At 34.8% G+C, this 16,774-nt stretch overlaps 2 protein-coding genes across 2 annotated transcripts; both read left to right on the top strand.

Moving 5' to 3' along the window:
* Positions 1 to 805: 805 nt before the first annotated feature.
* LOC126893179 (uncharacterized) lies at positions 806 to 5,812 on the top strand. The gene is made up of 2 exons (XM_050663132.1): positions 806 to 1,236; positions 1,798 to 5,812. The coding sequence occupies exon 2, from the start codon at positions 4,288 to 4,290 to the stop codon at positions 5,683 to 5,685; it is 1,398 nt and encodes a 465-aa protein (XP_050519089.1). The 5' UTR covers positions 806 to 1,236; positions 1,798 to 4,287; the 3' UTR covers positions 5,686 to 5,812.
* Positions 5,813 to 14,409: 8,597 nt separating this feature from the next.
* Positions 14,410 to 15,974, top strand: LOC126893008 (uncharacterized). Its single transcript, XM_050662945.1, has 2 exons — positions 14,410 to 15,282; positions 15,894 to 15,974. The coding sequence occupies exons 1-2, from the start codon at positions 14,410 to 14,412 to the stop codon at positions 15,972 to 15,974; spliced, it is 954 nt and encodes a 317-aa protein (XP_050518902.1).
* Positions 15,975 to 16,774: the final 800 nt, after the last annotated feature.

Raw genomic sequence — 16,774 nt, 5'->3', positions numbered from 1 at the left:
TTCGACATAAGTAGAATTAAGGCATCCTGTCAGTCTATTATTTGCTTTTTGTCTTTTGATCTCTCACTTCTCCCTCCAGTTCTCATAGGTTTCCATTACTTGTTCAATGCTAACAGGATTGATTTTTAATTTACATATGGTTGATCCTTTACTCTTTGCTGAGTGAGTGCTATCGTTTTGGATTTCTGAATTGAAATTCTCATATTAAATACTTTTGTTTTTATGTTGTTATGTTGAATCTCTGGCTTAGACTATCTTCATATTGTGCTATCAATATTACGTCGTCTGCAAAACAAAGTGTTCAAAGACGAAACAATCAAAGATTACGTCTACGAACAACTCGAACGAATATGACAGTAGGTATATATGGAACGAATAGAAAATACCAACAAAATGGCACGAAAGTGTAATACCTAATACCTATAAGGAGCGGATTTTATGCTAAATGCATATTGCTTGCATATTTCGCATATTTGAGAACTTATATATTTTTAAAGAAACATGCATATTATGTGCCTATTTAAAAACATTTTTGCCCAAACGAAAAAATTCTAAAATTTATTAATTCGACACAAAATATTCCCCCGCACCTGTCATATCTTTTCGAGAACTACCTGAAGTCGGCTCATTCACTACCTTTTCGGTTTTTCTTAGAAAACACCCGATCTTTACCCACAAAGTGCGACAAAGTACGCCGTCATAAAATGATTGTAAGATGTTAAATACTCTATTGTTAAGAGGACACCTTCACCTCTAAAGATCGACATCGTTTTACGATTCTTTAACGGAAATTTAAAAAATATTGTGACGTTCCGCCCCTTATAGAATCGATTATTGATGGGAAGATATTATTTAACTATCCAAAATATTATTTAATTATTTTCAGAATTATTTTCTTTCAATGTTTATTCAAATAGAACTTAAACCCATCTCAGAATTTTTAAATGCTTGATGACGTCACATTTAAAACGTGGCAACATTGGTTTCCCCACTTTGACAGCCAATGCTTAGTAGAGGGGTACGAAGGATTCAGCTGTGAACGTGAGCCTTGGATTGCCATTGTTTCTCGAGTGTTCGGTCTGAATCGTAGTGTGCGGGGTCATTAGACTCAATTATTCACCTCTAATTCTCAGTTCCAAATTGATTAAATATTACAATAAAAGTATAGTGAAGTTATCCAGCAGCAGTGGATTTGAAGAATTTTAGAGCATACTATATCCAATGAGTTCTACCCCGGTAAATACACATTTTATTAAGTATTTTATTCAGCCATTTTGGAAGTCCTTGACATTTGCTAACTAAGTTTCACATAGTCTATTTTCATGGTTTTTATGTTTTATTTTCATGGATCAAACTCATCTAGAGATAATTCAATATTCGTTGTTAATTTGTGCTTCCAGTTGGAAAATAGAGCTAATTTAAACTCCATTTTTTATATTCCTTTCAAGTCTACAGAACTCCTATCTTTTGAACGATGATCAAATAAGTATCCATCGCTTAGTCTTACTATATTTCATCCTTGTATAATATATCTATATACCGGTGTATATATTATAATAAAATATTCTTTCACAGTAATTATATTTTGTATTTCAATTGGAAATTACTTGTGTTATTTGACCAAGGTCATCTGATAGCAACCTGATAAAAGGTCAAGCTGTCTAGTCATTCAAGTTTTTGGACTTAATGACCTATTTCTTCTTATTCCCATAGGAATAAAAACACCTCCTCGTATCTCTTGCTTTTTTTTTTTGACATTGGTAGATTGGTAGTAACACCACACTGTGTTTTTTTTAGCACCTACCATGAAATCTTAAAGCCACCCTACAACAACACCAAGGCCAGACCACACAGAGAGAAACAATCAATAGGCGACCAGCCTGGATTATTTCCACATTTTCTTTTTTTTGAGTACCTCCAGCTGCTTTCCAACAGTTTTGAGTACCTTCAGCTGCTTTCTACCAGTCTTCCTCTCCTGTACCTCCAGCAGGACAGCTGCTAGCGAGAGTTAGCACCCTTGGGTGCTCATTACATCAACTTCAAGATTAGGAAAGAGTGGTTTGTTTGGGAACATTTACTGTGCTCTTATTAAAGACAGACTGGTTTTGTGATATTTAGTACATTTTTTTTTATAGTTCAATTGCACACACATTTTTCCTGCTTTATATTTTTTATAGGTTTTTTTTCTTTACAACATAATATTTAATTGATAGCGTTCCCCAACACTCTGCAATCTATAAAGGTATAAATTTCTGAGCTCAGATATTTTCCCTGATAATAGTAGTCGGTACTCTTATCTTGATTATTTTTAGGCTGTGTTCCACTTTTGTATAATTATTTAAACTCATTCCATTATTTTAGTATATGTTTAATTAAATTTTTAAAAATTAACTTCACATATTAGTCAAAATTGTAATTATTAACTTTATTTAACTTGAACTTATTAACTTTACTTAACTTTAACTTATTAACTTTATTTAACTTTAACTTTAATTTATTAAATTCATATGAACTTCTGGATTCTAATCCCTCAGATTAGTTTTTGGTTTCACTTGTTATTATTACTATTATAAACCACGAGTTAGGAAAAGGATCTGTGTATCCACTCGTAGGTTTATTTATTCAATAAGGCTTGTGCCTGTCCCACTCACAGTGAGGTATTTATATGTTATATATAGTATCAGGTAGTATTTAATTAAGGTGTACGTATTATAAACGTACAATTATTATTTGGTGAGGGTTCTACTAACCTAGTTGTAAGTTGTACTTCCTGTATTAGAGGTACCCGTAGTCAGTTTTTCTAACCTTATAAAGAGTATTCTTAGATCATAGTTGTATGATGATTTTGTAATTGACTTTCACTAGTATCACTTTTTCCTGTCATGTTAGAGTTACACACTAGTTACTTGTCCTAACTCAGAGGTTGTTAAAAAGATCTAGTAGTTACATTCAATAAATATACATTTATTGTGATTTTTTTTTTCTTATTACTCCTTTATTTTTAGTAGTATATTTTATAATTTAATAATCTTTAATAACTTTTCACATACTTGTACTACAAATTTAACATACTCTATAGCAGCGTAGAATACCTGGAAGAGCGTTAACCTAGTTATCCTTCTTCTGGCGCCCAAAAATTCATTCTATTTTCAGTATATTATTATATTTACTCTATCTATTTTCTGAACATTATCTTCATATCTTCTTTTCGAGCCATCATTGTCACTTCCTTTAATCTATTGTCTGGCCAAAAATAGCCGTGCAAATTGGCCGAATCCTTCCTTGAGTGTCAAGTGGCCCTTCTCATACATATTTAGCTAGCCATTCAAGTTATATCTATCTATTAATGATTTCTCATCTCTAGTCCTGTATCAATTCGATATTCTTTGTCTTGGCATCCTTCCATACAAATACTACTACAAAGTTGTATTTTAGTTACTCCAGCTTCTTCAACGGAGAAGCCACACATTTTTGTCCTTTGGCTACATTAAGTAGATCTTCTTCTTTACTACTTCTGTTGGAGTTTACCACTCCCTTTTCATTCACTCCAACAGAAAATCATCAGCTAGTTGTTACATCGGCTTTCCAACGTGGTGGCTTTATTTTTGGTCTGAGACAGTATTCATTTAGGTCAATTCTTCTCTTTTATCTGAAATCTCTTTGTTATTTCCGTTTGGTATCCTATACACATATTGTTACTTATTTATTTTATTTTTAATTTCTGATACATATCAGGTATTCTTAAACGCTGTTTTGATTTTTGTTTATATTTTGGGACCTCATTATAGTATATGTTTGTGCAGCTTACATTCTGGGTTAGATTTTGAATTTTTATTGGGAACTTATATTTAATATTGCTATTAATAATATAATTCATATAACAATTTTATTTCTTCAGTCAATAGTGGTATAGTTGGAGGTACAACTAAGTGTTGATTATTATTATTATTATTATAGATATATATTTTTTCTAGAGTGGTGGTAAGTTACATATAAATAAAAAAAGTTACTTCCAGTATTTAGGTAGTAGGTTTACTTGAGTATACAATATTTATTGGATTATTTATCCATTTATTTGATCTTATATATTTATTTGATCTTATTTATTAGATTATATACTGCATTATATCTATATTTTTTTTTTTTTGCTGGCTATTTTGATTTTGTTGGTGTGTTGCTGATATTTTCTCGGTTTATATTATATATATTTTGCGTGCAAACTTTCATATTTTCATATTTTTCATATTTCTGTTCTTTGGACTATTTGTCAATAACTTTGCTCTCATCATGTGTGCTTTTAAAGCTGAACATCTTCTGGTGGATGAATTGGATTATGAATTAAAGATTCGGGACATAATGCCAGAGGAGTCGACAACTGTCGATAAAAAACGCAATCTTTTGAGAGGTGCTTTGAAACAAGAAGCTGGCAATAGAAGTTTTCTCCAAATTTCAGCTGTATCCCTTCCTTTTGAGGAACAACAAAAAGGAATCACTGAAACATTGGACAGCTTGTCTAAAAAAATCGAAAAGTTTAGGGGAACTGTAAAGGATACAGAGTATGCGCGATTAACATCTCGTCTAGGCCATATTTCTGCCCGTGTACACTTGCTACACTGTCCTTCTGAAGAACAGGAACCGTTCAAGAGGTCTGTTTCTCTTAAAATATTAACACTAGAGGGTGAACTTGATTCTAGAGTTAACCCCATTGCTACCTCTACTCCTAATGCTTCAGTCAATGTACCTAGCTTTACGTACTCCAAACCTGTTCAAGTACACAAATGGGGTATTTCATTTTCAGGTGAAAAACAGCACACTGATGTGATGTCATTTTTAGAAAGGGTTGAATGTCTTCGAATATCTAGAGGTGTTTCTGAAGAGGATTTGTTTGCTGCTTCTGCTGAGTTGTTCACCGGGACCGCTTTTACATGGTTTATGAATAACAGGGGTAATTTTTCTTGTTGGTCTGATCTGATTAAAAAGTTGAAGTCGGATTTTCTTCCGTATTCATTCCAGGATGATTTATTAGATCAAATTAAGAATCATAAGCAGAAACCTGGGGAATCTGTTACTATGTTTATTAATACTATATTAGGTATGTGTAGTCGTTTAGACACTCCTTTGTCAGATTTAGCTAAAATTAAAATCATCCTTAAATGTCTATTGCCCTTTTATCATCAACAATTAGCTCTTATGGACATTCAGAACATTGATGACCTTACTATAAAATGCAAACGTTTGGAGGAAACGTTATCCTGGTCTTCTCAACCTCCATCCACATCTCGATCCTCTTCTAACTCTTCTTCTCAGCCAACTTCCTTTAGGCAACGTTCTTGGCTAAATAAGGGTCATGAACATAATGTTTCGGTTGTTAGTTCTCTTGTCTGCTGGAATTGTGATCAGCCTGGTCACCCATTTTACAATTGTGGGATTCCTCAAAATCGTATTTTCTGCCATGGTTGTGGCCGAGAGAACACCCTTAAAAGAAACTGTTCTAAGTGTTCGGGAAACGACACGTCGGAGGTCCGTCCCCTGAACGTTTCTCCGTCCAACATCCAATCAGGGAATCAAACCCCATCGTCAAACGAAACTGCTGGACCAAGCACATCCAGCAACCCAAACCCATCTTCACGAAAAGGGAAAGGGGTGTCGTTCAAGAAAGCAGCACACACCACAAAACAAAATTAAACCAGAAATTTATTTCTATAGATAATACGTTAGATTCGCTTGATTCAAATGATCACAGATGGTCATTTACAAACGCTTCTTTGATTGGTAGTGTTCAACGTAACAATAATAATTGTGATAGTAATGTGGTTCCATTATCTATATTAGATTCTAGTTTTGTTAATGATGATGATACGTCTGGGTTAGTTCCATATAACGGTTGTAGACAACCAAATACTTTAGATCTAGATATTAATTCGTTATTAGTTAGGAAACAAAATGATAATAGGCCATATCTTCCTATTCAAATTTTAGGACAATCGTGTTTAGCTTTGTTAGATAGTGGCTCTAATATTTCATTGATAGGGGCACATTCGTTAAATTTATTGAAAAATTCTAGTATTCCCATTATGCCCATTTCATCTTTGCAAGTATCTACTGCAGATGGTACAGTTCAGTCCATTACGGGCAAACTCCAAATTAAAATCACAGTGGCAGATTTATGTAGGGAAATTACATTTTATGTTATTCCTTCCGTGCAGAATTCTATAATTTTAGGTATGGACTTTTTCAATGCTTTCAATAGTACCTTAAGTTGTTCTGATTTTTCTTTTTCCATATCTGAATTTAATTTATCTACCCTTAGTGCTATTCACGATTTTGCTAGTTTATCAAGCTCTGAACAAAGGCAATTAGAGAGTATGATCTCTAAATTTACTACTCTTTCTTCAAAAGACAAACTAGGTCGTACGTCGTTAATCTCTCACACTATCGAAGTGGGAAATCCCACTCCTTTCAGATTATATCAGTACCCCATACCTCAAGCCTGGCAGGCAGATTTAGAAAAGGAAGTAGATTCGATGCTTGCTTTAAATATCATAGAACCTTCAACATCGTCCTACTGTTCTCCGCTCTGGTTAACGAAGAAGAAGGATGGATCCTTCAGGATCTGCTTTGACGGTCGAAAACTAAACAGTATCACAACTAACAGGGATGCTTATCCTATCCCCAGAATAGATGTGATTTTGAGCAAACTTCAGAATGCCAAATACATCTCTTCTATTGATTTGTCTAAGGCCTTCCTACAGATCCCACTGAGTGAAGAGAGCAAGAAGTATACTGCTTTTGCTGTCAGTGGTAAAGGATTATTCCAGTTTGTCACCATGCCTTTCGGTCTTGTTTCTGCTCCTCAGACAATGTGTCGTCTGATGGATTTAGTCATTGGTCCACCGTTAGAGCCCTATGTTTTCTATTATTTAGACGATATTTTGGTTGTCACTCCTGATTTTTCCCTTCATATGGAAATTTTAGATAAGTTATTTTTACGTCTTAAGGAAGCTAATCTAACGGTCAATCTGGATAAATGTCAGTTTTGTCGCCCTAGTCTTAAGTTCTTGGGTTATGTTGTGGATAACCAGGGGCTGAGGACTGATCCTGAGAAAATAGTTGCTATCAAAAATTTTCCTATACCAAAGACCACCACCCAAGTCCGTAGGATATTGGGAATGTGTGGCTATTATCGGCGATTTGTACCGTCCTACTCTACTTTGTTGTCACCTCTTACTGATCTTTTGAAGAACAGGAAAAAGGGACAGACCATTACTTGGACTCCTGAGGCTGACGAAGCTTTTAGGCGCGTTAAAGATGCTTTAACGAGCGCTCCGGTTATGATGTCACCTAATTTTGATGAGCATTTTTATCTAATGACAGATTGCTCTAATACAGCTTCTGGAGGCGTATTATTTCAGTTGAAAGATGGCTCCGAACACCCCATAGCGTACACTAGTAAGAAGTTGAACAAGGCCCAGAAAAACTATTCAACTACGGAGAAAGAACTCTTAGCTATCATCCATGGGTTAGAAGCTTTTCGTTATTATCTGGAAGGTCGTAATTTCACTATAATTACTGATCATAGTTCCTTAGTATGGCTTCATAGTATGAAAAACCCTTCACAGAGGCTTTCTCGATGGATATGCAAACTGGCTGCCTATTCATATAAGATTGTCCATAGAAAGGCAAACGGGGTAGTGGTCGCAGATGCTCTTTCACGTGTCCATGATATTAATGTCCTAGATCTGTCCTCTTTAAGTCCTGATATGTGGTATCAGAATATGATTGATAGGGTCACTCAAGACCCACAAAAATATCCTGATTTTAAGGTAGAGAATAATATTCTGTACAAACACATCTTAAGTCCGATAGAGTCCTTATCCAATATGTCGGAGTGGAAAATAGTTGTACCTACGCCAAATAGGGAAAATATTCTGCATATATTTCATGATGAAGTTACGGCGGGTCATTTTGGTTTTTATAAGACTTATCACCGTATTGCCGAATTATATTATTGGCCTGGTATGCGGAAGTCTATAAAAAGGTACATTTCTAAATGCATGGTTTGTGCTACTTGTAAACCAAGTAACCTACCACAGGCTGGACTTATGGGTTCCTTCAGGAACATAAATTTTCCTTGGCAGATGATCTCAATGGATCTCATTGGACCTTATCCTCGGAGTTACAAGGGTAATACCTATTGCCTGGTAGTTGTGGATTATTTCACTAAATTTCCTTTAGTTTGTCCCCTTCGCCAGGCCACAACTCCAGCAATTTTAAAATATTTGGAGGAACAAGTCTTTTTGGTGTATGGTGTTCCTCAAATTGTGTCATGTGACAACGGTCCTCAGTTTGTATCGAAGGCCTTTAAAGATCTTCTAGCTAAATATAAGGTTCAAAAGACCTTTTATAATGCTGCCTACCATCCACAAGCAAATCATACTGAGAGAGTAAATCGCAGTATTGTCACAGCTCTAAGGTCCTATACTTACCCTGATCACAGAGCTTGGGATCAATATATTCATTCCATAGCTCAAGCCATAAGGACTTCTGTCCATGAAGTTACCCAGTGCTCTCCAGCATATTTGAATTTTGGTAGGAATGTGGCTTTATCAGGTGATTATTTTGGTGTAATTTCAGACAATTCCGAAAATCTTCCTCAAATATCTGAGAAACTTCATCGCTTAGATGATCTCCAGACGTTACCTCATATTTTCGCAGACATTAGGAAGAAGTTAAAAACTTCTTACCTAAGGAACCAGCAGCACTATAATTTGAGGAAACGAGATCTGCGATTCTTTGTTGGTGATCGAGTCTTAAAGCGCAATTTTGTCAAATCCAATAAGGGTGATGCCATTTCTGCAAAGTTTTGCCAGAAATATGTCCCATGTACTGTCTCAAGGGTAATATCTCCTTTGATTTATGAATTAAAGGACAATTCGACTAATAAGCGAATTGGTCAATTTCATGTAAAGGATTTACTGCCTGACAACACCATGGACGATGTGGATTCTTCAACTTCATCGGAAGAAGATTAGCTTAACAGGGTTGTTTAAGCTAATATCTTCCTGTGTTTGCCTTTAATTAGTTTTATTATGGTATAGTATTTTAGTTTAAATTGTTAATCACCAGATAATGCCTGACCATAGCAATTTTTATCCTTCGGCATGGCTTGATGATTTCTCACGTATTAGTTATTAGGTACCGAATTCTTGTGTAATACCGCTTGTATGAGTTTATTATTATTTTTTTGTATTATAGATTGCATTTGAGTCATTATCGACAAATATTCTCAAATACTAATCCAGCCAGTAGTATTACCAAGTTAATAACCTCCACTTGTACTCTTAGTTTTGTACTCAACCTCTCAGAATAAAAGGGCTGTTGATTATTATATATTAAGATATTTGGATGTGTGGGCTCATACAAGTATTCTTGCTTAATATAGATGGAGCTATGTTACACTACCATATCTTAGATTATGTGTTATATCTTGGATATTTGATTACATACCTATTATTTTTTTCTTATTGTTTTTATATCATGTCATTGGATTTGCCATATTGGAAAGAAGTTGTGGTTGTTAATTTGTTATTGGGTTACTTTATTGATATTTGTCACAGGTACCTTAAATACTTTATATTAATTCGGATTCTTACTTCCTCCACAGGATGATTCTGGAATGAATTTGGAATTTTGATTTATAAATGAATTCTTGAGTCCTTCATATTTCTTCTTATGAACTAGTCTGTTAATGCTCAAAGTTGGTGAATACGTGGGTTCGAAGTTCAGCAACTGATCACTGCTATCCGATTTCGTAATCCATGTCTTTCTTGTCAGAGTAGGCAGATGTTTATCCATGATAATATTTCTGGTTGGGAAATGGTGTACAACACTTCCTAACCATTCTTGTGCAATTGTTCCAAATATTCCAGGCACATTTTCACACGATAATAGGGAAGTCTAGTTTGCTTATTTTATGTCTCTTAGTTCATAGTATATAGATGCTTGACTTTCCATAGACGTAGAGTCGTAATGTTAGTGATTAACCCACTGGGACAAATTATTGATTTTCTTTTTAGTAGATTCCCTCTTCTTTCCTTAGGCATTAATTGTTGCTTAGATTCAGGAATATCTCCTGGATAATCCTATGTATGTTCACATGAATATACAGTCTTATGAAAGATTGGGAGCTCGTTCCCGTCATATTTTGTATTTACCATGGAGTCATAGAACTTATAAGTTCATCCTTTATTTTTACTATTTAGTTTCGATAGGCTCATATTACCGGATGAGGGTAGATCTAGAGCTAATTTAGTTAGTTATTTAGTATTAGTGAGAATTGGTCCATAAATCTTCCTGATCGTTCTTCTTTGGATATGCTCCTATAAATCTGGTGTCCATTGCTAGTCCGATTTTGGATTAAGTGTCCGATTCTTCACTTATTTTGTTTATTTGGTTGTATAGGTTCGTATTACCGGATGTGGGTGTACGTAGACCTAATTTATTTATATGATTTAGTATGGATGTGAATTGGTCCATAAATCTTCCTGGTCGTTCTTCATTGGATATGCTTTTGTGAATCTGTTGTCCATTGATAGTCTGACTTTGGATTGAGTGTCTGATTCCACATTTATTTTGGTTAATGTGTTTGCATTCCTTTGGTATGTTCACTATTTATATTAGTTGGTATTGGTGAAAATTATTCTATAAATATTCCTAGTTGTTCTTCTCTGGATATGCTATTACGAATCTGGTGTCCATTGCTAGTCCAATTTAGGATTGAGTGTTTGATTCTTCACTTATTATAGTTATTGATTTCATTGGTGACTTTAGTATATGTACTTGCGTTATGGTATGAATTGGCTCTCACCTTTGCCTGGTTGTTCGTCCTTGGATATACTCCTTATAAATCTGATGTCCATGGATAGTTCAACTTTGGATTTACTGCCAATTCGACACTTATTTGGCATTATAAATTATGTCTCATCTTTAGCACTTTTACTAGGACTTCGGGTCATATTTTGCAATTTCCGTTATTTGCTGCAGTGACCATCCTACTTTCCCTTGATTATTAGTGGTGATTATTTGTAATCTTGCGAATCAACGGGGAATGATACACTAAGCACTACTACTCTAGTTTAATATTTTGAAAAAAAAAAAAAAAAAATTTTTTTTAAATAAAATTTTTTTTTCTGGTGGTTGAAAGGGAATGTGACGTTCCGCCCCTTATAGAATCGATTATTGATGGGAAGATATTATTTAACTATCCAAAATATTATTTAATTATTTTCAGAATTATTTTCTTTCAATGTTTATTCAAATAGAACTTAAACCCATCTCAGAATTTTTAAATGCTTGATGACGTCACATTTAAAACGTGGCAACATTGGTTTCCCCACTTTGACAGCCAATGCTTAGTAGAGGGGTACGAAGGATTCAGCTGTGAACGTGAGCCTTGGATTGCCATTGTTTCTCGAGTGTTCGGTCTGAATCGTAGTGTGCGGGGTCATTAGACTCAATTATTCACCTCTAATTCTCAGTTCCAAATTGATTAAATATTACAATAAAAGTATAGTGAAGTTATCCAGCAGCAGTGGATTTGAAGAATTTTAGAGCATACTATATCCAATGAGTTCTACCCCGGTAAATACACATTTTATTAAGTATTTTATTCAGCCATTTTGGAAGTCCTTGACATTTGCTAACTAAGTTTCACATAGTCTATTTTCATGGTTTTTATGTTTTATTTTCATGGATCAAACTCATCTAGAGATAATTCAATATTCGTTGTTAATTTGTGCTTCCAGTTGGAAAATAGAGCTAATTTAAACTCCATTTTTTATATTCCTTTCAAGTCTACAGAACTCCTATCTTTTGAACGATGATCAAATAAGTATCCATCGCTTAGTCTTACTATATTTCATCCTTGTATAATATATCTATATACCGGTGTATATATTATAATAAAATATTCTTTCACAGTAATTATATTTTGTATTTCAATTGGAAATTACTTGTGTTATTTGACCAAGGTCATCTGATAGCAACCTGATAAAAGGTCAAGCTGTCTAGTCATTCAAGTTTTTGGACTTAATGACCTATTTCTTCTTATTCCCATAGGAATAAAAACACCTCCTCGTATCTCTTGCTTCTTTTTTTTGACATTGGTAGATTGGTAGTAACACCACACTGTGTTTTTTTTAGCACCTACCATGAAATCTTAAAGCCACCCTACAACAACACCAAGGCCAGACCACACAGAGAGAAACAATCAATAGGCGACCAGCCTGGATTATTTCCACATTTTCTTTTTTTGAGTACCTCCAGCTGCTTTCCAACAGTTTTGAGTACCTTCAGCTGCTTTCTACCAGTCTTCCTCTCCTGTACCTCCAGCAGGACAGCTGCTAGCGAGAGTTAGCACCCTTGGGTGCTCATTACATCAACTTCAAGATTAGGAAAGAGTGGTTTGTTTGGGAACATTTACTGTGCTCTTATTAAAGACAGACTGGTTTTGTGATATTTAGTACATTTTTTTTTATAGTTCAATTGCACACACATTTTTCCTGCTTTATATTTTTTATAGGTTTTTTTTCTTTACAACATAATATTTAATTGATAGCGTTCCCCAACACTCTGCAATCTATAAAGGTATAAATTTCTGAGCTCAGATATTTTCCCTGATAATAGTAGTCGGTACTCTTATCTTGATTATTTTTAGGCTGTGTTCCACTTTTGTATAATTATTTAAACTCATTCCATTATTTTAGTATATGTTTAATTAAATTTTTAAAAATTAACTTCACATATTAGTCAAAATTGTAATTATTAACTTTATTTAACTTGAACTTATTAACTTTACTTAACTTTAACTTATTAACTTTATTTAACTTTAACTTTAATTTATTAAATTCATATGAACTTCTGGATTCTAATCCCTCAGATTAGTTTTTGGTTTCACTTGTTATTATTACTATTATAAACCACGAGTTAGGAAAAGGATCTGTGTATCCACTCGTAGGTTTATTTATTCAATAAGGCTTGTGCCTGTCCCACTCACAGTGAGGTATTTATATGTTATATATAGTATCAGGTAGTATTTAATTAAGGTGTACGTATTATAAACGTACAATTATTATTTGGTGAGGGTTCTACTAACCTAGTTGTAAGTTGTACTTCCTGTATTAGAGGTACCCGTAGTCAGTTTTTCTAACCTTATAAAGAGTATTCTTAGATCATAGTTGTATGATGATTTTGTAATTGACTTTCACTAGTATCACTTTTTCCTGTCATGTTAGAGTTACACACTAGTTACTTGTCCTAACTCAGAGGTTGTTAAAAAGATCTAGTAGTTACATTCAATAAATATACATTTATTGTGATTTTTTTTTTCTTATTACTCCTTTATTTTTAGTAGTATATTTTATAATTTAATAATCTTTAATAACTTTTCACATACTTGTACTACAAATTTAACATACTCTATAGCAGCGTAGAATACCTGGAAGAGCGTTAACCTAGTTATCCTTCTTCTGGCGCCCAAAAATTCATTCTATTTTCAGTATATTATTATATTTACTCTATCTATTTTCTGAACATTATCTTCATATCTTCTTTTCGAGCCATCATTGTCACTTCCTTTAATCTATTGTCTGGCCAAAAATAGCCGTGCAAATTGGCCGAATCCTTCCTTGAGTGTCAAGTGGCCCTTCTCATACATATTTAGCTAGCCATTCAAGTTATATCTATCTATTAATGATTTCTCATCTCTAGTCCTGTATCAATTCGATATTCTTTGTCTTGGCATCCTTCCATACAAATACTACTACAAAGTTGTATTTTAGTTACTCCAGCTTCTTCAACGGAGAAGCCACACATTTTTGTCCTTTGGCTACATTAAGTAGATCTTCTTCTTTACTACTTCTGTTGGAGTTTACCACTCCCTTTTCATTCACTCCAACAGAAAATCATCAGCTAGTTGTTACAATATGATTTAAATCAGATCCCGTAAATCGTGAATGTTTAGTTTTTGTGTAAAAGTACTTCTGTTTGTGAATAACCTATGGTCCTAAAGTTTTGGGAAAAATTTCACCTGGTCTGATTGAGAAGCAAAATGCATTTAACAAAGAAGGCCATGGAATTGAAATGTCATCAGTTATTGACATTTAATAAACAAAGCAGAATATTTTGGTTTGTGCTCTGCAAAATGTCTTATAAAATTGATATTCGTCGACAGGAGCGTCATTTGAAATTTTGTTGGGGGGGGCAAGCACTATATATACAATACATTATATATGATGTTATGATGAATATTGATGTATTTTTTGTAAATTTCAGTCATTTTTTAGGGCCAGGGGGGGCAAATGCCCCCCCGGATGCCCAAATGACGCCCCTGTTCGTCGAGGTGTTTATAATATGGTTGGGCGAATGTCGAAACGAGATATTGTTAATATTTATAGAGATCAAAACATAAGCAAATCGACAATTTATCGCACAATCAGAGAATGTGAAGAAGGGATACCATATGTTAACTTGCGTAAAAGTGGCCGACCGCGGATTTTGAACCATATAAGAGAGGCAAGACTGATTGAAGCAGCTAATAACAAAATTGGGGTCTCACAGCGAAAACTGGCCAGAAGATTTCATGTTGGAAAGACTACAGTATACAGGACCCTATCGAGTAACAATATTATCTACCGGAAAAGAAGGAAAGCTCCAAAATACACAGAGGATCAATTAAAGAGAATTCCGAGATGTTGCCGCGCGTTAAGGCGAGTGCATTTCGTCAACAAGTTGATCGTGATGGACGATGAAAAATATTTTACTTTGTCCAACTCTGAGATGAAGGGTAACGATGGGTTTTACACGAGCGATTACGAAAATGTACCTGATGAAATAAAATTCAAAAGTAAGAAAAAATTTGAGGACAAAATTTTGGTATGGTGTGCAATTTCTGAGGCTGGCTTTATCTCACAGCCCTACATTGGTGTTGTTCGAGGCGAAGCCTTAAACGCAAATATTTATATTCAAAGATGTCTCTCTAAATTGCTTCAGTTTGTGAACACACATCATGCAAATGATCAAATAGTCTTTTGGCCAGATCTTGCTTCATGTCATTACGCGAGGATCACAAGGGACTGGTACGAAACTAACAACATTACCTTTGTACCGAAAGCAGACAATCCCCCCAACCTACCTCAGGCTCGTCCAGTTGAAGAGTTCTGGGCAATATTAAGTCGGAAAGTCTATAATAACGGATGGGAAGCACAAAATCAGGAACAGTTAGAGGTAACACAGACGGGGCGGCGTACGTCGACTGAACCCCCGCTGAGATGTCGACAGCGACGCATCCCTTACTATACTTTGATGCAGTAACACACACCAGACGCTCTTAAAATTTTCGATGCAGCGGCTTACTGGCGACATATCCTGGATACACGCTACACGATACACGCATTTATGATATGCCGTCGAAGTCATAAAACCGATTGGCGGTGGATGGGTTCCAGGATATGTCGATAGAAAGTCGCTGCATAGAAAATGTTAAGAGCGTCTGGTGTGTGTCACAGCATCAAAATATAGTAAGGGATGCGTCGCTATCGACATCTCAGCGGGGGTTCAGTCGACGTACGCCGCCCCGTCTGTCTGTAGCATAGCTGCCGCTGTTATACCGCGCCATGTGTTTTAGGACAAGGACACACCAGGCGGCGCACGTCGATTCGACGTCGAGGCAGCTTAAAACACATGGCGCGGTGTAACAGCGGCAGCTATGCTACGATTTAAAGTATTTGTATTTCTTTGTTGCCAAATTTAGTCGCGTGTTGGCTGCTGTACGACACGATGTCTGAAAGTTATGACGATTTGTCTTTTGTAATAAATACAAGTTTACTTTATCTTAGATTAAAGAAAAAAAGAAACGCAGATATTGGATACATCCTATCATAAAGGGACGAAAGTATAAGGGAAAGCATATCACATAGGAAAAACTATTTATAACTCTAAGAGGCTGTCAACCCATTAATTGGGAAATAGTGATGTTTCACAAATTAATATTAACAAAAAAAATATTCAAAATAAAGTCAAAGTACGTATTGAGAAAGACGAAAACCAGAATATACAAAACCGTAATAAGAGCAACAGTCACCTACGGATGTGAGACATGGGTGCTAAATAAAACAGAAGAAGAAATGATAGAGAGTTGAGAACGGAACGTACTTAGAGCTGTTTTCAGGGGAAAGAAGAAAGAATACAGATACAGAAGACGGCTGGCATAGAAGCATCAATCAAGAATTAAGGATGCTTTACAAGGGACCAAGTATAATAATGATACACAAAGTCATAAAGAATCAGGTGGGCAGGTCATGTCGAGGGGATGGATAAGGAAAGAATGTCAAAGATGGTACTGCTAAGAAGACCAGTTGGGACTAGGAGACGAGGTAGACCAAGAAAAAGCCTGCAAGAAAGTTTCAGGAATATAATAGTATCAATGGAAGTTATAGACTGGAAAGAGAAGGCGAAAAATAGGAGAATTATAGTTCAGCAATGTTTACATAATATACATCAAATAAAATTATATAATAAGTTAGTAGTATAAACTGTATTATGTAAAATTGTAAATACAAGGCCTGTAGAGCATAATAAATAAGGTAAGATAACTGTTTATTATCTTTATTTTTATGGAGTCAATATTTTTATTTTTATTAAAGTCAATCCTTCTGACAAATAACTCAAGTCAATTCAAACTGGTCAATGGTTACAGATTTGATAATTCTGTTTGACT

Source organism: Diabrotica virgifera, chromosome 10, assembly GCF_917563875.1.
Source record: "Diabrotica virgifera virgifera chromosome 10, PGI_DIABVI_V3a".
Classification (NCBI taxonomy): Eukaryota; Metazoa; Arthropoda; class Insecta; order Coleoptera; family Chrysomelidae; genus Diabrotica; species Diabrotica virgifera.
The sequence above is the reverse complement of the archived record's forward strand: the minus strand, read 5'-3'. Positions and strand labels throughout refer to the sequence as shown.